The sequence below is a fragment of the Hyperoodon ampullatus genome (assembly GCF_949752795.1).
Source record: "Hyperoodon ampullatus genome assembly, chromosome: 1".
Taxonomy (NCBI): Eukaryota; Metazoa; Chordata; class Mammalia; order Artiodactyla; family Ziphiidae; genus Hyperoodon; species Hyperoodon ampullatus.
Window position 1 is genome coordinate 100565145 of NC_136914.1, and position 24752 is coordinate 100589896.

The 24752-nt window shown below is 37.4% G+C and overlaps 1 protein-coding gene across 33 annotated transcripts in view; it reads left to right on the forward strand.

Annotated features, from left to right (window-relative positions):
• ADGRL3 (adhesion G protein-coupled receptor L3) overlaps nt 1-24752 on the forward strand; it is a gene marked incomplete at both ends in the record, with an annotated part of 582832 nt that overhangs the window by 394335 nt on the left and 163745 nt on the right. For 23 of the 33 annotated variants that reach the window (XM_079704517.1, XM_079704528.1, XM_079704539.1 and 20 more), the window contains 2 exons: nt 15851-16153; nt 18235-18338. In XM_079704517.1, coding sequence (XP_079560643.1) covers nt 15851-16153; nt 18235-18338 — 407 coding nt within the window. The remainder of the gene's footprint in view (nt 1-15850; nt 16154-18234; nt 18339-24752) is intronic. The other 10 variants (XM_079704548.1, XM_079704518.1, XM_079704520.1 and 7 more) reach the window with 1 other exon arrangement.

A 24752-nucleotide genomic window follows, 5' to 3' on the forward strand; every position in this document is an offset into this window, starting at 1 on the left:
AATCTATCTACTTTTTACCTTAAAGCAAAACAGACAAACAAAGAAAAAATTGCCTTAGAGATAAATGTCTTGAATTCTATTCCTGAATGTATAACAGAAAATACCTTGGCCTAATCACTCAACCACTTAATTCTCTTAACATAGACAATTTCTACCCCTACCCTTATTTTAGAGGAAAGTAATCATTAATTACTATTATCTATGTAAATATTATGCTTCTTGAGTGTCTAGGTCTGTATTTTCTGATACTTGTATTATAACTGAATATTATGTAAATTTGAATTTGAAACTCCTGAATATTAAATCTTACAAAATTTAATCTGGAGTGGGTGATTAAATTATTTAATCCAACTTTATTAAAATCTGAATGTAATAAGATACAGTAACATATGTTCATAGATCTGAAAATACTTTTCAAAATAAAGCATAATTATTCTATCACTCACCCATCATGCATTATTGAGTATGTAATATATGTCAGGTAGTATATTTTCATGGAAAACAAAGTAGAATATCAAATTTCCTTTCACTCAGTAATAGCTGTAGAATTGTACAGTTTAAATGTGGTTTTGGAAGAATGACTTAATTTATCAAGTCTGTAATCTGTAAGCTGATTATTAAGTGACTTAGAAAAATATTTATGGTTTTACTTGAAATTAAGAATCATTTATATGACAATTAATACAGCTCTTTTTCTTTTTTATAATTTAAATTACCTGAAAAAAATGAAATGTCTAGCGGTCTCATCAGTGTAAGAAAGATGATGGGCACAGCGGAGAGCCAAGATGTGACTCTCTACAACCCATAATACAATGAGCCTGCCCACCCTGTAAACTCCTTGAGGAGAGGGGCCACGTTATATTCAAACTTGTATTCCCTTCCTAGCAGCTAGGATCCTAGCAGTTGGATCTCCCATTTGTGTCACTGTTAGGTTTAATTGGTTAAAAAAATAAAAGTCAATGCTTGAGTTTAACTGTTTGCTTTTAAGAAAGTGCTTAGAAAGCAATATAATGACCTTCTTTTTTCCAGATTCTACATGTAAACAGCAAAACAAATAACCAAGAACTGTAGCCACCCTGAAAAAGGGCCTTATATTTTGCCAGTTTCTTGGAAACTTGTGTATATGTAACAGGGGCGAGCACATATATATTATTTCAAGCATCTGCAATAGATCAAAGTTACTAAAATTGCATTCTTTAAAAAAATCTTGGAGCTTTAATTATGAGTTTTTCTTTGCTATTCACTTTGAGTATTTCATTTCTAAATACAGAGAATAATTTTATTTTTCTTGAATTTATTTTAACTTCATACTTACAAATAAGTCATATGTAAGCCTTACAGTTTGGAATCACTTTGTCTTCATAGGTAAACTACAATTCACAAGTTAATAATAAAACATATGTCATTGCAAATATTAGGCAATAATTTTAGTAACTGGATAACAATGATGTCAAAAGTAGGGGAATAAAATACAATATTAAGGCTAGAAGTAAGGAATTATTCTAAATCCTAACTCAATTTAACTACTTACACTCCTTGAATGCTTTGCTGGTTGTTGAGAAATCAGTAAACTCAAATTCAGTTGAATTTATTCTCCCAGTTTTTTTGTTTGCATGGTTTTGTCACCACCAAAGTTTACTTAATATTCTCATAAATCAAAACTTCTAAATATTTTGCAGTAATGAGAAAACCAACACAACTCTGTTGGTTATAACTCAGGAATCCTTGGGAATATTTTCATACTGTTTGAAGTCAATATGTCTATGTGGTTGTTTCAATTTTAAATAAATAATAGTAATTGAGATGGAGCTGAAGAAGAATTGACATTAGAAGAGCTAACTCTTCTTCTGTTAAAATGAAGAATCAAACATCAGCTCAATTCCACCAGCATTGTTCAAGGCCTACTATGTACCAATGAGAATCATAGTTTCCATACTCAAAAGCCATCACCTCTCTCACACTCCCATACTCTTGTATATATGCACATGACCCATAGCATTCTAGTCATTATGATCACCACTTACACCTCAGACGTATAGTCAAATAGATACTTGTTCTCCCTACTTCTGTTCTCTTCCCATTGAGTCACTCTTAAACACACCAACCCAAGTGAACCTAAATCAGATCATACCTTTCCTCTGCTCAGACCGTACAGTGGCTTCCCACACCAGACAGAATAAATGCCAAAGTCCTCCCTATAACTATAAAGTGCTATATGCTCAGCCCCTCACCACATCTCTGATCTCATTCCATACTTGTTTTCTTTAACATTGCTCCAACAACACTGGTCATCTCACTGCATATAGACCTTTGTGGATGCTCTTCCCTCTACCTGGAATGCTCCGCAGTTATTCACATCTCTCACTCCTCCACTTCCTTCAGGTCCTCCTTGTCACCATAACAGCAAGGCAATGCCTGACACCCTATTAAAAATTGCAATTTCCTCTACTAACACTTCCGATTACTTTCCCTTCCCCTGGTTTGTTTTTTTTTCTTCTTATCCTTAGCACTTTTTAATATCTAATATGCTATATATTTTAAATTTTTGTCCTATTTATCCTAATAAAATATAAGCTCTATGAAGGCAGGGATTTTTATTTTTTATTGTTTTTATTGTTCAATTCTCTATCTCCTGCATTTAGACTAGCAATCGGCACATGGTAAGCAACCAGTAATTCTTGGTTCTATTAGGAAATAAATAACATTATTACTGATGGTAAATGCTTATTAATCTGTTCTCTGTCATTTACTTTGCTAAGTACTTTAAACCCATATTGACACTTTTTTCTCAAAAATATATATATATTATTGTCTCCACTTAGTGAAAAACACAAAAAGAAAACTAAAGTACAAAGGTATTATAATTTGTCCAAAGTCACGTTTCTTTTAAATGATTATTTATCTCATTGTATTATAAAGAGACGGTTCTGTTACTACAGAATTTTATTAACTCTAGGATTCTCATGATTTCACCTCTTAGCATTTCATTAGTTGGAATGTACCTAACACTTGAAGATATGTCACAGTTTAATTGGCAGAGATTTTTTCTAAGTGGCACAAAGAAAAATTAATTGATCTTGTACCTTCCAAAAAATACACTATATTAAAATCTTCTTGAGGGCAGTGCTCTTTGCTTAATCTTTGAATCCTTGATACCCATCACAATGTCTAGTATAAAACAAACACCAATAAATATTTACTGAATAAATAATATTCTTAGTATATTTCTGCTCTATTTCCTAACTTCTTCAGTAGATTTTCTATAAAGCTTCTTAGGGCTTCATGAGGGCGAAGAACATGATAACAATATTCAATGTTTTATTCCCAGTACTACTCCTGTCATATGGTAGATGATTAATAAATATGGATGGGATGAATTAATCTTATAATCCCTAGAAATTAGCTCTCTTATAGACCAATAATATATTCTAGACTTGATACTTTAAAAATTGACTTCAAATCTTTGTCAGATAATATGGATTACACATGGGCTTTGGAGTCAAACTATCCATATTAAAATCCTGGATTTACCACTTCTGAACTATGTGAAATTAAGAAATTATCTTCACCTCTCCGTACCTCAATTATGCATGTAAAGCATTAGCACACTACCAGGTACATAACATATGCTCATGAAAAAGCAGCTATATTTCACATTCCTGTTTGCTGATTGTTTATTGCCTACTTGTGTGCCCAACACTGTACTCAATTTTCTGGACTTTATAGTTTTTTCTTGGGGGTCCTTACGTTAAGAGACTTAGACATGCCATAACAGAAAGAAATTAGCTCAAAGAGGATTACTTCCTCCAGTCTCACAATCAGTGGGTAGGTAATTTCCTGTGGATCAAGTTCAGGTTATCAATATTCCTTCTAAGTTAGTGTGGTTAAGAGTGTGCCTAGGTTGTTTCTCTGTTATGAACTTTCAACCTTAGAAAAATTACTGAATCTCTTGGTACTTCAGTTTCACCATCTGAAAATCATGAGAATTAATAGTACAGATTTGTTGTCAGAATTAAATGGGCTAGTTCCTGTGAAGTGCTCAGAATAGTGCCAGATGCATAATAAGTACTCAAAACTACCCAATAGGTCCAGGCCATAGCAATACCAAGAAAGTATATGTGAGCAGTACTGGGGACATATTAATTTCCAAATTTATTGAGTTTTTACATATATGTTTCTGTCATTACATTTTGTCTAAATTTTTAACAATAGGATAATCCTAATAGAAAGGGAGAGATTTTGATAGACTTGGATTAGAATCCTGGTTCTATCACTTTCCAGCTATATAAGCTTGGGAGAATTGCCTAATTTGACTTCTTTCATCTCCAAAATGAAGATCAGTATAGCTACCCTAAGGTTATCAGGAATACTAAATTAGTATTTCTTATAATACATATATAAAACACACAATGCAGTTCCTGGCATGGTAAGGGCTAAGTATGTAGCAGATAATTCTTATAAGATGCCCCCAAAATCCTTTATTGTACCTTAATATCTTACATGATAAGGCCATTACAAGTTCATGTTTATTAGAACAGATAATTTTCTTTATATACAGTAAGAATATATTCTATGAGAGAATCAGAAAATATAAATGGATCAAGTTACAAAAATAACTTTACCCCCACATGGCTGATAGTATGTGGAATTTCACTATTTCAAGGGGCCATGGAGCCAAGTATTATAGATGGATTCTGAAAAGAATTGGAAAATTTCATGATTTCATGACTGATAACGTTTCTTTTTAAAAACTAAGTGTAATCAAATCTTCTGCCACCAACTGACATTCATGGAGGTTGGGCAGAATTTCTTTCTTCTACCCAGAGCACTGCACAGGTAGCCAAAAGCCACTTGCAGCATTGTTATGGTTTTGGTTTTCATTTTTCCTTTATCACACCCTTGGGAGGATTTCTTCAATAATTGACCTTGGATTAAATGCTTGGAAGGTGGGGAGAAGGAAATGCTTCTGTAGTCAACCAAAATACTTTATGTTGGGATGATGTTAGCCCAAAAGAAAGGCTTGTAAAGGGAAAACCATGAGGGGAGGTACATATTTTAAAGAGGAAGGGGAAAAATGGAGAATCAAAAAGAAGGTCCATGTATTTCATGAGTAGAAAGAAAACATTTCTTCTATCATGACGTTTATCCTATTTTTGATTCCATGGTTTATATTCTATTTTAAGTATTACATTTTTCAGAAGATGCCTGTATTAGTCTGCTAGGGCTGCAACAACAAAATACCACAGACAAGGTGGCTTAAGCCAACAGAAATTCATTTTCTCACAGTTCTGATGGCTGAAAGTTCAAGCTCAAGGTGCTAGCAGGATTGGTTTCTCCTTAGGCTTCTCTCCTTGACTTAAGATGGTCACCTTCTCACTATATCCTCACATGGCCTTTACTCTGTACCCCTGTATCCCTGGTATCTCTCTTCTTATATGGATAACAGTTCTATTGTATTAGGAACCCACCCTTATGAATTCATTGAATCTTAATTACCTCTTTAAAGGCTCTATCTCCAAATATAGTCATATGTGGAATAGGGCTTCAACATATGAATTTTGGGGGAAAACAACTAAGTCCATTCACAGTGTCAATCCCAAATAATAAATGTGTTTTGTGATCAAGAATAGTAACGTTGGGCTTCCCTGGTGGCATAGTGGTTGAGAGTCCGCCTGCCGATGCAGGAGACACTGGTTTGTGCCCCGGTCCGGGAAGATCCTACATGCCGCGGAGCGGCTGGGCTCGTGAGCCATGGCCGCTGAGCCTGCGCATCCGGAGCCTGTGCTCCGCAAAGGGAGAGGCCACAGCAGTGGGAGGCCTGCGTACCGCAAAAAAAAAGAAAAAAAAAATATATATATATATCTTTTATCAGTGTTATTGCTTCACAAAAGTATGTTCAATTTAAATATGATTGTTCTGAGATAAGGTAATTTGAGGAAAGAGGGGCTTTGTATTCTCCCTGTTTATTTTCTCTTAGAGTTATTTCTTTAAGTTTTCTTAATGTAGAGTAAAATGCATTTATCAAATAACTTTTTCAGCCCATCAACTGTAGGGATTCTTAGCTACCCCATTTGCTATTTCTTTTTACTTATCCTTTCCCATCTTTTGTGAATTTTTACAACGGGACCCTCTCCTGCTTCCTTGACCTATCCCTGATGGTCATCTATCTTGGCTGAGAGCTTATTAACTCTTAGTCAGACAGAAGGCCAAAAGTTGAGGAAATGATATTGACAAAACACATTGTAGTATAAAACCCTGTCTTGTTAAATTTGAAAAGGTTCCTTGATGGAGATGGTATCCAATCTAAGCCCCACAGAATACATAGGAATTACTAGGTGGAAATGGGGGCAGGAGTACTGCAGCATACACAAAGACCCTGAGGCTAAAAGAACAGGGGACAACTGGGAAACTACTGGTAATTTTGTATGGTTTACGAGTAGAAGTAAAAAATTAAAATGCATTATAAATGAGCTGGAGAAAGAAACTCCTAAGGGCTATAGGCATGAAGAAAAGGGGTTCAGCTTTATTTAGAGGGCAGATAGAAACCATCTGGGAATTTTAATCTGGGGAGTAACATATTCCAATGTATACCCTAAGAGATGCCTTTGGCAAAAGGTGAAGAATGGTTTGAGTAAGCTTATTTTAGAGAAAAATAAGAACACTGATTTTCATTATGTGATGCTATTGTTAAATACTTATTGGTGGTATACTATAGTTTTTAAAAATCTGAAATCTGGATCATTTAAATAGAGCACAATGATACATATATAAAATCTATGCTAAAAGACAATTCTATTCAAACTTGGCAAGTCTGGAATCAGAGCAAACAAAAGTCTTATGATAATATGGCATTGCTCCTTGTGCATGATTTGTGTGATTGAGAAAATAGGCCAGAGAATCTTCTCACCAGAAATGTGATGATGCAGTTTTATCAGAGCAAAAATGATTACAAAACAAATCCCCTCTTCTCCCAGAGGGTTGTATGTTAATTAAAATTTCTAAGTGAAGAAGGCTACATTTATTTAGAAAGCATTCTTTAGTACCTATAGAATTCTCAGGAAGAGAAGGAAGACCACTGAAAATCACAGCTTCTATTTTTAAATTAATTTCTTCTCTAGATCAAAAACTTCTTGAACGAGTAAATTTGACCATGAGATTATTTCACTAATACAGCTAACTGATATGAGTCTCTGTTTCTACATGATCAAAGTAGACTACAAAGAACTAAAAATACCTTTTTTGAAACAAAAACTGTAGTTCATTATCAATGAAAAGATTCAGAGTCCCTTTCAAAAATTTGTTATTCAAAATCATCCCTTCAAAAGTACAAATGAGAGATGGCATTACTGAAATTGGAGTCAGAGGAAATAACTTGAAGTTAGATTTTAACTATTGCCTTACTACTCCATCAAGTAGTATGAGGTCAAAAATAATTTTTCCATCAACTACAAAAATTTGCACAAAAAATGTGCTTATATTCCCAGCAATGACACAATTGACACATATTTTTTAAAAGCCAATGCTAAGTATTAATACAATTATATTATTTACTTTAACATTAATTAACATTAATAAATAATATTTGATTTTCAGCTTATTATTATTAAATTTTCTTACTTTTATGTTTTCTTTTTGGAAATTCTGATAATTTTATATGTAAACAATATATACTATAATAATTTTTACTGTTTATAATTTTAAGACTTCAATTACACTTGTTTAAAAATACATTGCTAAATATTATATTTGAACTGTGTTAAATGCTTAGTGCCAAAAATTTTGTTTACTAAATCCTGAATTTCTATTTTGCAAAAGTACATATTGAAATACCAGTATTGGCATTTTCCTCTGGTGTTGCTTTTATTAGGAAAAGTGTTAAAAGGCCACCGTTTTCATTCATAGATGATGGCAGGTTGAACACAGATAATGGTGATTGGGAAGAAAGAGAAATTTTTTTTAACATCTTTATTGGAGTATAATTGCTTTACAATGCCATGTTAGTTGCTGCTTTATATCAAAGTGAATCAGCTATACATATACATATATCCCCATATCTCCTCCCTCTTGCATCTCCCTCCCACCCTCCCTATCCCATCCCTCTAGGTGGTCACAAAGCACCAAGCTGATCTCCCTGTGCTATGCAGCTGCTGCCCACTAGCTATCTATTTTACATTTGGTAGTGCATATATATGCACGCCACTCGCTCATTTCATCCCAGCTTACCCTTCCCTCTCCCCATGTCCTCAAGTCCATTCTCTACGGCTGAATCTTTATACCTGTCCTGCCCCTAGGTTCTTCAGAACCTTTTTTTTTTTTTTTTTAGATTCCATTATACATGTTAGCATACGGTAATTGTTTTTCTCTTTCTGACTTACTTCACTCTGTATGACAGTCTCTAGGTCCATCCACCTCACTACAATTAACTGAATTTCCTTTCTTTTTATGGCTAAGTAATATTCCACTGTATATACATGCCACATCTTCTTTATCCATTCATCTGTTGATGGACACTTAGTTTGCTTCCATGTCCTGGTGATTGTAAGTAGTGCTGCAATGAACATTGTGATACACATATTTTTTTGAATTATGGTTTTCTCAGGGTGTATGCCCAGTAGTGGGATTGTTGGGTCACATGGTAGCTCTATTTTTTGTTTTTTAAGGAACCTTCATACTGTTCTCCATAGTGGCTGTATCAATTTACATTCCCACCAACAGAGCAAGAGGGTTCCCTTTTCTCCACAACCTCTCCAGCATTTATTGTTTGTAGATTTTTTGATGATGGCCACTCTGACTTGTGTGAGGAGATACCTCATTGTAGTTCTGATTTGCATTTCTCTAATGATTAGTAATGTTGATCATCCTTTCATGTGTTTGTTGACAATCTGTATATCTTCTTTGGATAAATATCGTTTTAGGTCTTCTGCCCATTTTTGGATTGGGTTGTTTGTTTTTTTAATATTGAGCTCCATGAGCTGCTTGTAAATTTTAGAGATTAATCCTTTGTCAGTTGCTTCATTTGAAAATATTTTCTCCCATTCATCTTGCTTATGTTTTCCTCTGCTGTGCATAAGTTTTTAAGTTTCATTAGGTCCCATTTGTTTATTTTTGTTTTTATTTTCATTTCTCTAGGAGGTGGGTCAAAAAGGATCCTGGTGTGATTTATGTCATAGAGTGTTCTATGTTTTCCTCTAATAGTTTTATAGTGTCTGGCCTTACATTTAGGTCTTTAATCCATTTTGAGTTTAGTTTTGTGCATAGTGTTTGGGAGTGTTCTAATTTCATTATTTTACATGTACCTGTCCAGTTTTCCCAGCACCACTTATTGAAGAGGCTGTCCTTTCTCCACTGTGCATTCCTGCCTCCTTTATCAAAGATAAGGTTACCATATGTGCGTGGGTTTATCTCTGGGCTTTCTATCCTGTTCCATTGATCTATATTCTGTTTTTGTACCAGTACCATACTGTCTTGATTACTGTAGCTTTGTAGTATAGTCTGAAGTCAGGGAGCCTAATTCCTCCAGCTCCGTTTTTCTTTCTCAAGATTGCTTTGGCTATTTGGGCTCTTTTGTGTTTCCATACAAATTGTGCAATTTTTTGTTCTAGTTCTGTGAAAAATGCCAGTGGTAGTTTGATAGGGATTTCATTGAATCTGTAGATTGCTTTGGGTAGTAGAGTCATTTTCACAATGTTGATTCTTCCAATCCAAGAACATGGTATATCTCTCCATCTAATTGTATCATCTTTAATTTCTTTCATCAATGTCTTATAGATTTCTACATACAGGTCTATTGTCTCCTTAGGTAAGTTTATTGCTAGGTATTTTATTCTTTTTATTGCAATGGTAAATGAGAGTGTTTCCTTAATTTCTCTTTCAGACTTTTCATCATTAGTGTATAGGAGTGCACAAGATTTCTGTGCATTATTTTGCTGCATCCCATACATTTTTGGTCATTGTGTTTTCATTGTCATTTTTTTCTAGGTATTTTTTGATTTCCTCTTTGATTTCTTCAGTGATCTCTTCTTTATTTAGTAGTGTACTGTTTAGCATCCATGTGTTTGTATTTTTTACAGATTTTTTCATGTAATTGATATCTAGTCTCATAGCGTTGTGGTTGGAAAAGTTACGTGATACATTTTCAATTTTCTTAAATTTACCAATGCTTGTTTTGTGATCCAAGTATGATCTATCCTGGAGAATATTCCATGAGCACTTGAGAAGAAAGTGTATCCTGTTGCTTTTGGATGTAATGTCCTCTAAATGTTAATGAAGTCCATCTTGTTTAATGTTTCATTTAAAGCTTGTGTTTCCTTATTTATTTTCATTTTGTATGATCTTTCCATTGGTGAAAGTTGGTGTTAATGTCCCCTACTATGATTGTGTTACTGTCAATTTCCACTTTTATGGCTTTTAGCATTTGCCTTATGTATTCAGGTGCTCCTGTGTTGGGTGCATAAATATTTACAATTGTTATATCTTCTTCTTGGATTTGTCCCTTGATCATTATATAGTGTCCTTCTTTGTGTCTTTTAGTAGTCTTTATCATAAAGTCTATTTTTTCTGATATGAGCATTGCTACTCCAGCTTTCTTTTGATTTCCATTTGCATGGAATATCTTTTTCCATCCCCACTTTCAGTCAGTATATGTCCCTAGGTGTGAAGTGGGTCTCTTGTAGACAGCACATATATGGGTCTTGTTCTTGTATCCATTCAGCTAGTCTATGTCTTTTGGTTGGAGCAATTATTCCATTTACATTTAAGGTAATTATCTATATATATGTTTCCTATTACCATTTTCTTAATTGTTTTGGGTTTGTTATTGTAGGTCTTTCCCTTCTCTTGTGTTTCCTTCCTAGAGAAGGTCGTTTAGCATTTGTTTTGAAGCTGGTTTGGTGGTGCTGAATTTTCTTAGCTTTTGCTTGTCTGTAAAGATTTTAATTTCTCTATCAAATCTCTATGAGATCTTTGCGGGGTACAGTAATCTTGTTTATAGTTTTTTCCCTTTCATCACTTTAAATATGTTCTGCCACTCCCTTCTGGCTTGTAGAATTTCTGCAGAAAGATCAGCTGTTATCCTGATGGGGATTCCCTTTTGTGTTATTTGTTGCTTTTCCCTTGCTGCTTTCAATATTTTTTCTTTGTATTTAAATTTTGATAGTTTGATTAATATGTGTCTTGGCATGTTTCTCCTTGGATTTATCCTGTATGGGACTCTTTATGCTTCCTGGACTTGATTGACTATTTCCTTTCCCATATTAGGGAGTTTTCAACTATAATCTCTTCAAATATTTTCTCAATCCCTTTCTTTTTCTCTTCTTCTTCTGGGACCCCTATAATTCGAATGTTGGTGCATTTAATGTTGTCCGAGATGTCTCTGAGACTGTCCTCAATTCTTTCCATTCTTTTTTCTTTATTCTGCTCTGTGGTTGTTATTTCCACTATTTTATCTTTGAGGTCACTTATCTGTTCTTCTGCCTCAGTTATTCTGCTATTGATTCCCTCTAGATAATTTTTAATTTCATTTATTGTGTTATTCTTCATTGTTTGTTTGCTCTTTAATTCTTCTAGGTCCTTGTTAAATTTTTCTTACATTTTCTCCATTGTATGTCCAAGACTTTGGATATCTTTACTATCATTAGTCTGAATTCTATTTCAGGTAGACTGCCTATTTCCTCTTCATGTGTTTGTTCTAGTGGGTTTTTACCTTGCTCCGTCTTCTGCTGCATATTTCTCTGTCTTCTCTTTTTGCTTAACTTACTATGTTTGGGGTCTCCTTTTTGCAGGCTGGAGGTTCATATTTCCTGTTGTTTTTGGTGTCTGCCCCCAGTGGCTAAGTTTGGTTCAGTGGGTTATCTAGGCTTCCTTGTGGAGGGGACTGGGGCCTGTGTTCTGGTGGATGGGGCTGGATCTTGTCTTTCTTGTGGGCAGGACCATGTCCTGTGGTGTGTTTTGGCATGTCTGTGACCTTTTTATATTTTAGGCAGCCTCTCTGCTAATGGGTAGGGTTGTGTTCCTGTGTTGCTAATTGTTTGGCATAGGGTGTCCAGCAGTGGAGTTTGCTGGTCATTGAGTGGAGCCAGGTCTTAGTGTTAAGATGGAGATCTCTGGGAGAGCTTTTGTTGTTTGATATCACGTGGAGCCGGGAGGTCTCTTTTCAACTCACCTCAGAGGCACAGGCCTTAAACCTGACTGGAGCATGGAGACCCTGTCAGCCACATGGATGAGAAGAAAAAGGAGGGGAGGGGAGAGAGAGAGACAGAGAGAGAGAGAGGGAGGGAGAGAGAGAAAGAAAGAAAAGAAAGTTATTAAAATTAATTTTTTTTAATTATTAAACATAAACAAATTACTGTAATAAAAAAATAAGAAAGAAAGAAGAGAGCATTGAAACCAGAAAACAAATCCACCAATGATAATAAGCACTAAAAACAATACTAAAAATAAAAAAAAAAAACTGACACACAGAACCCTAGGACAAATGTTAAAAGCAAAGCTATACAGACAAAATCACACAAAGAAGCATACACATACGCACTCACAAGAAAGAGAAAAAGGAAAATAAATGTATATATATATAGAAGGAAGAGAGCAGCCAAATCAATAAACAAATCTACCATGATAATAAGCTCTAAATACTAAACTAAGGTAAACATAAGACCTGAAACAAATTAGATGCAAAAAGCAAATCCCATGTCTACATTTGCTCCGGAAGTCCACCACCTCAATTTTGGGATGATTCATTGTCTATTCAGCTATTCCAGTGATGCGGAGTGCATCAAGTTGATTGTGGAGATTTAATCCACTGCTCCTGAGGCTGCTGGGAGAAATATCCCTTTCTCTTCTTTGTTCGCACAGCTCCTGGGGTTCAGCTTTAAATTTGTCCCTGCCTTTGCATGTAGGTCACTTGAGGGCATCTGTTCTTCGCTCAGACAGGACGGCATTAAAGGAGCAGCTGATTAGGAGGCTCTGGCTCACTCAGGCCAGGGGGAGAGAGGGGTCCAGGATGCGGGGCCAGCCTCTGGTGACAGAGGCTGGCGTGATATTGCGACAGCCTGTGGCGCACCGTGTGTCCTCCCAGGGAAGTTGTCCGTGGATCACGGGACCCTGGATCACAGGACCCTGGCAGTGGCAGGCTGCACAGGCTCCCAGAGGAGAGGTGTGGATAGTGACCTGTGACTGCACACAGGCTTCTTGGCAGATGCAGCAACAGCCTTAGCCTTTTATTCCCATCTCTGGGTCCGCGCTGACAGCCGCGGCTCGTGCCTGTCTCTGGAGCTCATTTATGCGGTGCTCTGAATCCCCTCTCCTCCCGCACCCCAAAACAATGGTCTCTTGCCTCTTAGGCAGTTCCAGACATTTTCCTGACTCCCTCCCGGCTAGCTGTGGTGCACTAGCCCCCTTCAGGCTGTGTTCACGCAACCAACCCCAGTCCTCTCCCTGGGATCTAACCTCTGAAGCCTGAGCCTCAGCTCCCAGCACCCACCCGTCTGGGAGGGTGAGCACACAAGCCTCTCATGCTGGTGAGTACTGGTCAGCACCGATCCTCTGTATAGGAATCTCTCCACTTTGCCCTCTGCACCCCTGTAGCTGCACATTTCTTTGTGGCTCCAGCGTTTCCCCGCCGCCCTGCCAGTGAAGGGGCTTCCTAGTGTGTGGAAACCTTTCCTCCTTCACAGCTCCCTCCCAGAGGTCAGGTCCTGTCCCTATTCTTTTGTCTCTGTTTTTCCTTTTTTCTTTTGCCCTACCCAGGTACGTGGGGAGTTTCTTGCCTTTTGGGAAGTCTGAGGTCTTCTGTCAGCATTCAGTAGGTGTTCTGTAGGAGTTGTTCCAGATGTAGATGTATTTCTGATGTATTTGTGGGGAGGAAGGTGATCTCCACATCTTACTCCACCCCCATCTTGAAGGTCTCCAAGAAATTTTTTAAATGAGATGGAATCTGCCAGACTTGGCAATTTGGGGGATATGGTGTATACAGAAAAAAAAAAGGGGAAAGAAGGATACTCTGGTTTCTTGTATGAACTTTGAGTAAATGTAGTTATGAACATTACCATTCATGTGGAGAGGGAATGAAAGAGAAAATGGAGGAAGAAGGGGAGAGGAAACAGAAGAACAAGCAAGAAGACAAAATAGCAAATAATATCATTTCAGAAATGCTACAATTTCAGTTATTAAATAAGTGTTTAAAATGGTTCTGATGAACATAGAGGCAGGACAGGAATAAAGACACAGACATAGAGAATGGACTTGAGGACATGGCAAGGGGAAGCTGAGACCACGTGAGAGAGTGGCATGGACATAAATACACTACCAAATGTAAAATAGATAGCTAGTAGGAAGCAGCCACAATAGCACAGGGAGATCAGCTCGGTGCTTTCTGACCACCTAGAGGGGTGGGATAGGGAGGGTGGGAGGGAGATGCAAGAGGGAGGAGATATGGGGATATATGTATATGTATAGCTGATTCACTTTGTTATAAAGCAGAAACTAACACACCATTGTAAAGCAATTATACTCCCAATAGATTTTAAAAAAATAAATAAATAAGTGTTTGAAAAATTCATAGACCCTCCCCCTGCAATCTCTATTCTATTTTATGCACCAAATACACTGTGATGGATTTGGCATCTCTTCTGGGGCAGCAGAGTCTACTTGATGACATGGTAAAGCAGACCATGAATGACAAACAACAGGAGGCTCATCACAGTTCTCCCTTCAGTTTCTTAAACCTGTGCTACTTTGAATCTGACCAGAGCCAGTTCCCCCACTGTTTATTGCCAGTGAGTGAGATTAAGAGTAGTTTCTGGGCCTCCCTGGTGCCGCAGTGGTTGAGAGTCCGCCTGCCGATGCAGGGGACGAGGTTTCGTGCCCCAGTCCGGTAGGATCCCACATGCCACGGAGCGGCTGGGACCATGAGCCATGGCCGCTGAGCCTGCGTGTCCAGAGCCTGTGCTCCACAACGGGAGAGGCCACAACAGAGAGAGGCCCGCGTACCGCAAAAAAAAAAGAGTAGTTTCTAATCTTACAGTTAGGAAAGCAGTATATGTATGTGGAGGCCTGGTACACGCTTGCATTCCTATGATGGGAATCTGAATATACTTTACCAGAAAGATAATTCTCTGCAGTGATTATTTCTATAGTATCATTAAGACATTGCTTTGTATACATTATAGATTTAATAACCTGTTAATATCTAATCAAGGAACCTAACCACTTTTATCTGGAACTTGGAAAATGCCACTTTAAAAATCTAGTTAGAAAATAATTTATGAACACTAATTGGAAGTTACTAATGTGAAGTTTGAAAGTTTTGATACAATGGGTCTGTTTTAAGAGCATCAGCGTAAATCACGCTACTCGAAATCGTGTTAAGGATATTATACTCAGAATTGCTCTTTACCTTTTAGCTTGTGAGCACTTTAATTTCGGATTTTTTTTTTTTTTTGCTACATCTTTAGAAATTCATGTTATAGTTAATGTGGAAAAAATATTGTATATAGCTCTCTCCCTTCCTATACCGAATTTGAAGATTCTAAGGAGAGGGCTGTAAATGTTTTAATCCCCTAATTGTCCAAAAGGCCAGTAAGCTTCTTAAAGCTTACTGAAGAGTTGAATTGTGCTGTAACTTTGTTTTCTGTAATTGAAGTTGAGAAAAACTAGAAACAAGCCTACATTTAGCATTAGTCAAATGACTGTCTTGATATTCAAGTAGCACTCTGATATTTTGATATTGGCTTATTTTTCCCATGTTTAAGGCTCCATGAATTGTCAAATAAAAATGACTTCTGAAGTATTAGGACGTTTTTAGGTCCTACTGTGAACAAGCAATGTAGGCGTTTTCTTCTGAATTTTATTTCAGATATCTCTACCGCAGGACCTCTTGGCACGGGAAGCACCACCACCAGTACCACCCTTCGGACCACAACTTGGAGCCCAGGCAGGAGTACCACCCCATCGGTGTCAGGAAGAAGAAACCGGAATACCAGCACCCCGTCTCCAGCAGTTGAGGTACTTGATGACATTACCACACACCTTCTGTCAGGATCATCCCAAATCCCAGCTCTGGAAGAGAGCTGTGAGGCTGTGGAAGCTCGAGAAATCATGTGGTTTAAGACCCGTCAAGGACAGATGGCAAAGCAGCCGTGCCCTGAAGGAACTATAGGTAAGTCTGTCCTACAAAGCTGAGCTAAAAGTGTATTGTTACTTTGGCTTGCTTTCCTAGTTTTTTTTCTTTTTTTTTTTGGTCACAACGTAGTTTTGTTACTTAACATTTGATTAAATTCTGGACTCAGCCAAATTACAATTTATAGCCAAGTATTTTCAGAGTTTGAGAATGCAACCTGAAGAAGTCACAGGTGAGAATTTGGTGGGAATACCTGTGAGATCAATAGTTTTCACCCATGCTGTGGGGTCAAGTTACAATTAAGCTATGGATGTCCCAGCTACTCCAAAGGGCCAGCTCACCTATGCAACAACCCAGAGTGAATCACTGGATTGGTGGGAGCTAGTTCTCATGCTTGTCACCAATTGTCAAATGTTTATTGCAGAAAACTAGATCAAGGACTTCTGTATTAGATGATCATTGAAACTGCCTAACATTTAACAAAAGAGAAGATTTGACTATCCTTTATTACCAGTCATCATAGCTGTCCTTTAATAGTTGGAGCCTCTTGACATTGTCAGGGATGATGCTGGCAGGAGCCAGCCTCCTCTTACACAGCATCCACTAGAGAGATCAATCCTGCATTGTTTTCTCTAGGAGGTAGTCAAGAACTTGATAGCGCTTTGTCCCCCCACGTTTTTCTTTTCGCTGATGTGATTCATAATATCACCAAATGGTAACCATATTATTATTTACAATTTTAAGCCAGAAATAGTTTGATTTCTTATTGTTACAGATATTGATCTTCATAAAACTAATACTTGACACCCTGCATAAAATTTGCATTATTGCATAAAATGTGTAAATAAAACAAATGCATAATAGATGTCACTAGACCAGCATTGTTAGGGGCTGTGATTTTGGGTGTTATTGATTTGGTTACTTCAATAGGTTTGTCTTAACAAAGTTTCAATGTGGAAATGTCCTTCTGAATTCCATGGTATATGAAGTGGTGGGAAGATAAGAAGATACATAAAAGTGCACATTTAATTTGTTTTCATCAAAGTGTTTAAAAATATTCTGAGATCTTCCTTCCCTTTATGAAGGGGCACAATATTTAGTTCCAGAGTTTTCTGTGGTATTGGAATCAGAAAACATTTTGAACTTTTCTCTTAGCGCTGTCTCCTTAGTTCTGTACCTCAGTTCCTTTATCTCTAAAAGAGAAATAATAACAGCCCCCCTTTCTTCAGATGTTTGTTGTAGAGGTTAGTGAAATACTTTATTTGAAAGCAGTTTGCAAACTGCAAAGCACTACAGAAATATGTTGTTCTTGTTCTGTGAAAATTGAGAAAGAGATTTACAGGAAACCTTCTGAAGCCCTCCCTCCCAGGTGACTGTGCTTACTCTGCAGTCTTCTTTTTACCCTTTCTCTGCCCCCTCTGCTATGCCCCTGTCCAAGGCCCACACATTTTTTTCTCACCTGAATTATTGCAATAGCTTCCTCACAACTTCCATATCACTCCCTGAAATTCATCCTCCATGCTGCTGCCACAGTTATCTTTCTACAGCCTAAATCAGCCCATTTGTCTCCTCTGCGTAATGGTCTTCATTGATTTTCCAGCACCTACAGATGACAGACAAGGGCGTTTATGATCTGGCTCTGCCAGCCTTTCCAACTCCATTAAATACAACTCCCCTACCCACTAGACCTCAATTCAAAACACTTGATGATTCCCAAGGACAGCATATTTTTCCTTTGCCTGGAATGCCCTTACCCACCTTGTTTTCCTGAAAAACCTGCAAACTGATTCCTTTAAGACTCAACAGCTACCTTGCCTCTGAAAACTCAAACAGTAAGCCCCATGGAGTCAGGTACTACATTCATCTAATTCATGAAGTTATTCCCTGTACCTGGTGTAGTTGTCAGCAAATGCTTTAAAAACATTGAGTGTTTGTTGTGTTATGTTTCTCTAATGCCAATTGCTTGCTAGGCACTGTACATGGTGTTTTAATAGACATTACCTCAGTTTAATGATCATAGTCTTACCTTTGCTCATATTTGAACATATTATGGATATAAAGTCATTATAAGAAAGATGGTTTGAACATTTGAAACAGACCTATTTCTCTCATTATTTTAGGAGTATCAACTTATCTATGCCTGGCTCCTGATGGAATCTGGGATCCCCAAGGACCAGACCTTAGCAACTGCTCTTCTCCTTGGGTCAGCCATATAACACAGAAGGTAAATCATGTCACTGACAAGGAAGACTTTGCCAGATCTAGATCCTCTGTTGTTGACTATAACTGCTGTAAACAAAATAGTCAATAATTTTTTTAATTAATGTGGAAAAAATTCTCCATTTTATTTTAAGATTTAATGACAAGCCTAATATGCTATGAGCTAATTCTAGAATTTTGTTGTTCTTAAAGAGGAAATCCATGTACTTCCTCTAAGCCAGGCAGTTTTATTATTAATAAAATTTTTATGGTATTGTGAACTACAGATATAAAAGTCCAAGAGGTATTATAAATCAAGCAAGCAAAAGCTTCTAGCATATATACATATGGATTTTCCTGTGGAAATAATAATTACAAAAAAAAAGTCTACCTTTGGAATCTTAATCCATTTGATAAATGTTCTGTAACCTAATCATTTATCAGTGTTAAAAGTATACACACATGTGACAGAATCTTGAAGACTCAAATTTGCAGGGCTTATTTGGTTGCAATATGTTGAACATTTTTATTATTAATGCACTGTGGGGCTTTGAATTGATTTCATTGCAAACAGAGACCAGATGTGCATTTATGCCAAAAGGGCTATGGGATGAATCCTTATTATAGCAATTTGTGCGGATTTATGCACTCTTAAAATGGAGAGTCCTTCTATGTTACATTAGCTATGCTGAGGAATTTCTGAAAGAGATTTTTCCTGAGAAGTATTACAAATGATGGCCTTACTAAAAGCCTCTCTGTGCCATTTGCTCTTTTCTCTATTTGTTTATAACCAGGCTTATCCTCAATAATATACTGTTCAATAATCCATAAATATCTACCCAGTAGATTGTTTAGCAGATGAGCCATAACCATCTATTTACCCTAAATCATGGAAGAACAGTGGTTATATTGACTCCAGTTACCCTCTTACATGTGCATCTCCATACTTATTGCTATTCATAATGATGCTTCTCCAATTTCAGTACTGTTCCTGCCACAGTTTTTATGTCCTTTGATTTTTATTACAATGTAGCTCAGACCCCAGGGCAAGTAACTCTTCCTGGATGTGATCAGATTAAAAGATCAGTGGCATATCTCCTTACATTAGTGACTTTTAAAAAATATTCCCTATGTACTAAGCCTGGCGGTTAATATTAATTCAGTAATAATTCACTTAGAAAGTGAATGTTTTCATGATAATTCCTGAATATGTTTGGCCTATTTCATTGCAGAAATTACTGGTGACTTTAACTGATAATGATGCTTAATTATTTTCTTTCCTCTGCAGACCTGCTAATCTTGTGACAAAAGGCACAATTCCTTGCAAAGAGCAGACAGCTCTTGCCCATTTGATTTAGGGATGGAATGTTTTTGTTTTATAGCAAGTATGTTCCATTCTTTTGGAGCATTTCTGTGTAATCCTGTAACACCTGTAAAATTATGTTGTATTATAATTATATTAAGATTATACAACTTAGAGAGTTGGAATTTTTAATAATACCTTAGCTTGATTACTTATAAATTTATAGAATTGTCAAAAGTATAACAGGAGGTTTTTGAACCCTGTGAATTGGCTTATGTAACTATTGCCAGGTCAGTGCTGGAGCTGGTATTTAGCTGGGTCTACCTTTATCAACATGTCACATTTAGCCACAACACTGGCTACACTGTGAATAGATCATGATGACCTTTATATCCCACACCCACTTACCTAGTCTCTCTTCACTTCTCTCCACTCTTTTACTTATACCTCCAACTATTTATGCTATTCATTAAACATAAATGATAGTTGAACAGGTTACCACAAAACTCAAACACTTTTAACTATTCACATCATAAGCTTCTGAGAGAGAATTTGTATGCGCTGTCCACAGAGTTATTTGTCCCTATTTTCTCTCCCTTCTCCCCAAAGCATCTTCCACAGAATTCATCCCTTTGCTCATTTACTCCCTCAGTACCTGAGTCCCAAAAACAAACAGATGGAACCTTTGAAGAGGGTTTGTTTACAGTGGCATTTGTGGGAGCAGAGGTGAACTGCAAGGGATTGAGAGGAACCCAGAGCTAGTAATAGGGATGGAGCTGTTCCCAACCCCAGGCCTCTGGTTGCCAGATCAATGGAATGACAGAAAACTGGTAACACGGTATCCTTGAGAGGAAAGATGGAGCTTCCCTGGTGGCTCAGTGGTTGAGAGTCCACCTGCCGATGCAGGGGACACGGGTTCGTGCCCCGGTCCGGGAAGATCCCACATGCCGCGGAGCGGCTGGGCCCGTGAGCCATGGCCGCTGAGCCTGTGCGTCCGGAGCCTGTGCTCCGCAACGGGAGAGGCCACAACAGTGAGAGGCCCGCGTACCGCAAAAAAAAAAAAAAAAAAGAAAGAAAGATGACCTATAGACAAGAGACACAACCTAGCCTCAGGCAAACCTTCAGAAAAGATCTAGGCGAATAAATACTCTGATCTCACCCACTCACCTCTTCCAGCCTCCTCACGTGCCCAGCCTCACCACTGGCCAAACCCAAACAAAAGCCAGAGAAGAGGGGTGCTCTTACTAACATCATGTAAGTCCACCTCCTAGGGCAGAGAGAAGGATGGAGGAGGATGGAAAGTGGCCTTCCTTGAATTAGCAAATGGAAAGTAACCAACAGAGTTCACAGTTTTTGCTTCCCTTCTCTCACACCTCCTCCCTTTCCCATCCCCCTCTCTTTCTCTCTTCACTGCCCCTCTCTTCCCTCCTTCCTTTCCCTTGTTCCATCCCCCTTCCTCTGTTCTGACCTCCCTGCTTTTCTTTAATTTGTTTTTTATGCCAGTGTGAAAAAGTAAAAGTGAAATAGGTATCCGGAATGATTTGTTCCTTCCCTCCTCTGCTCATTGTGGTTCAGACTTTTAAAATAGAGTAACACTTGTCACCCGCAATAAAAGCATAGAAGACAAAAGAAAAGAAGGGGTGATTCTCTCATTTAAACAGAGTTTTCAGTTTTCCCTCTGCAAGTTTGTGGGTGAACGTACCTTGGAACATGAGGCCCATCTCTTATGGCTTTATAGTGCCTGTGGGGAATTCCTGAGGGCTTTAAAGATAAGACCACCCTGGATCACAGTCACTGCATCTTTCCCATGGAAGGATCTTTCATGTTGTTATTGGTACTATTCACTCACTGTATGTCAGGCACCACTGTAGACAACAAGTATACACAAATAAATGGATCAGGATGCTTACTTTAGTTGGAAAAAGCAAACCTTAAATTTTCATTTTCATTAAGAAATGAGTAATATTTTTTTTTCCCCTACAGTCAGGCCAGGAGGGAGAAAACAAGCAAAGAATCTTGATGGTTTCTGATTCACAAATGAATTTAGGCCACTTACATACTGGTGAAATTATAGATTAAATTTTGTGTGATATTAAAGAATAGATTACATTTCACTAGAGAAAATGTAAACCTTTAAAGGCAGAAGAAATTTGTTACAAACTGGCCAGTATACTTTCATAATCATGAGATTTAATAATTTGTATAGAAGGGGAAAAGCAAAAGTTGTACAAAAAGATGCAGTGGTGGAGTGTAGGGGCAGAGAGGGAAAGAGAGATTGATGGGTGGGTGGGTGGATGAATGGGTGGACAGAAAGGTAGGTACAAAGATAAACAGATGATTGGATACAAAGGTAGATTAAATAGATAGTGAGATTAGGTATATATGTCTTCAAATTAATGTTTTAAAAATATGTTTCTGGTCATATTGGAAGCCAACAAATTAGTTTAGAGCTCTGCCTTCTCTAACATATGTGGTAAAATATCCTGTTTTCTCACATTTCTTAATAGCTGTTTGCTGAAATCATAGTCTCTGGCTTCAGCGTGACCTCTAGCTTGGACTCAAGTTATCAAAAAGGAGTTTATACTTTCTATTTTGCATACCTTTAAATAATTCATTGCACTTTATAATCCCTCCTGTCTTTTTTTCAATTGGAAACTGTGAAATTAAAGTTGTGAAGACATTCTGTATTTATTTACATGTAAAGTAAGGTCTGCTTCCTACTTCATTACCTGGTCCAACTATTATATGAAAAAGATATGCCTGAACTGTTACTGGGAAATAGTCTTCTTATTTCTAGCAAACTGAAATATCTTTTCGTTTGTTTGCACACAAACTACTGACAGCTTCTGAGATAATGTAAGATTCTTCCTGCATTTTCTAAAGAAGGATGTGAAGATCTAGAAATGATGTTGCTGTTTTACAGTATAAAATAAGCCGGTGATTTGCTCTGGAAGACTGGTTGAATCCTGTCACCCAGATCTTAATTTCTCCATTCTTTTAGCCTCTGTAGATCTACTATGGAATGAAAGTAAATTGCGTGTTAATTTAATCAGAGATTAGTGGAATTTCCACATCTTCAGGCTCATTTAGCCCACATTCAGTTGTAAGCTAGAAGCATTTTATTGTTTATATACCTACTTGACTCAGATTTATAGAAAAAATAGGCAGATCTTTCAAAGAAATGGTAGCTTTGTACTTAAACAATATGAGTAACTTCTTCATGAATTGTTTTGACACCTGATTAATGTTTGATATAATAAATCCCATAAAATGTCGAAGCTTATTTCAAAGAAAACTGTTTTTCCTTGTGTCAAAATTTGAAATGCAAATAGTATCCATCTCTGTCATAATTATTATCCTTAACTTCAGGGTTTCCCCTCCCCTATTGAAGCCCTAGGTATAATCCCACCATTTCAATACAGGCATTAATTTACTAATCCTCAAAAACTCATAAGATTTCTCAGTGTGCATGTACTTATTTCTGAGAAATAACTTAAGCAGAATAAAAGAAATGTTTAGACATTGTAATGATGTCTTTAAGGTAGAATATATGAAATAACTATTTCAATCCTGCCTCTTTGCACAGAAGACTTGAGACAGATTCAATATATGTGTATATTTTTGTATGGAAATAAGATAATAATAACAGTGGTGAGAGAAATCAATAGGACAATCAGAAAGAAGAGTAGCTTCTGGATGCCCCTGGAAAGAATATGGTTAGTGAAGGCCTGGTTTGATAAGGCAACCTTTGAACTGAGCTTGAACCTTGAGGTCACAGTGACTAGGAGAGAGTCCAGTTGATGGCACCACTGCGATTAACAACAAGAAAATTGGAGATGACTCTTGGTGCCTCCCTTTCCTTCCCCTCACACGTCCAATCAGATAATAGGCCTGTCAGGGTACTTGTAAATCTCTCCCGAATCAGGCCAGTTGTCACTTTTCTCCACTGCTACTACCCTTAATCCACAACAGCTCCTTCTACTGCTGTGGCAGTAGAAGACCTCACAGCAGGTCCCCTTTCATTCACTCCTGAACCCTCTAATCCATTCTACTGAGTTTGATTTCAAATGTAAGACTGATTAGACCACTCCTATTTAGACTCTTCAGTACATTCACATCACTCTTTCTTTTTTTTTTTGCGGTACGCGGGCCTCTCACCATTGTGGCCTCTCGCATTGTGGAGCACAGGCTCCAGACACGCAGGCTCAGCGGCCATGGCTCACGGTCCCAGCCGCTCCGTGGCATGTGGGATCTTCCCGGACAGGGGCACGAACCCGTGTCCCCTGCATTGGCAGGTGGACTCTCAACCACTGCACCACCAGGGAAGCCCCATTCATATCACTCTTAACACAATTTTCCAAAATCGTCATCATGACTTCCAAAGTGGGACTACTCAATCTTGCTTACCTCTCCAGCTGCCTAAACCCCAGTCACAAGTGCCCTTTGTGCAGCACCCTTCAGACTCCCTGCCCACCTCTCCTAAAAGCTGCTCTCTCTGCCTGGAAACTCCTGCCCTCATCCCAACCTAATTCCCTCTTTTCTATTTCATCTCAGATTACACATTCTTTCTCAGAGAAGTATTTCCTAAATTATTCCCTAACTTCATACACCACGTTAAAATGCCTTTTAACTACTCTACCACACTGGGATTCTGTATTGCTCTCAAAAAAAATGAAATCAAATTCTTGTGTAGTTAATTTATTAATAGCCCTTCCCTTGCTAGTATGTAAGGTCCTGTTATTGGGAACCATTTTATCCCCAGACTTTAGCATAATACTATTAGAAATTAAAATTTTGGTTAAATAACAAATGAACATTTAGACTGAAGGAACAATTGTTGAAAGTAGAGATAGAGATATTCTATTTTTTAAAAACTAGATATATATATTTAATACATACAGACACACAATTTGTGCTATGTAAGTACCAAACTGAATTCTGAAGATAGAAAAATGTGCTTTTTCTTTCTGTTCTGCCTTTAGTACCCTGTCTTCCCAAACCATGATTACTTAGACTTCGCTTTTTATATAACATCCTCTTGGCTCTCTTTCCCCACCAGTCCCTACCAGAATTTTATCTTACCAAGTCACGCTCAACTTATCTTTTAACTTTCAACTTATTGTTACTTTCTGTTGC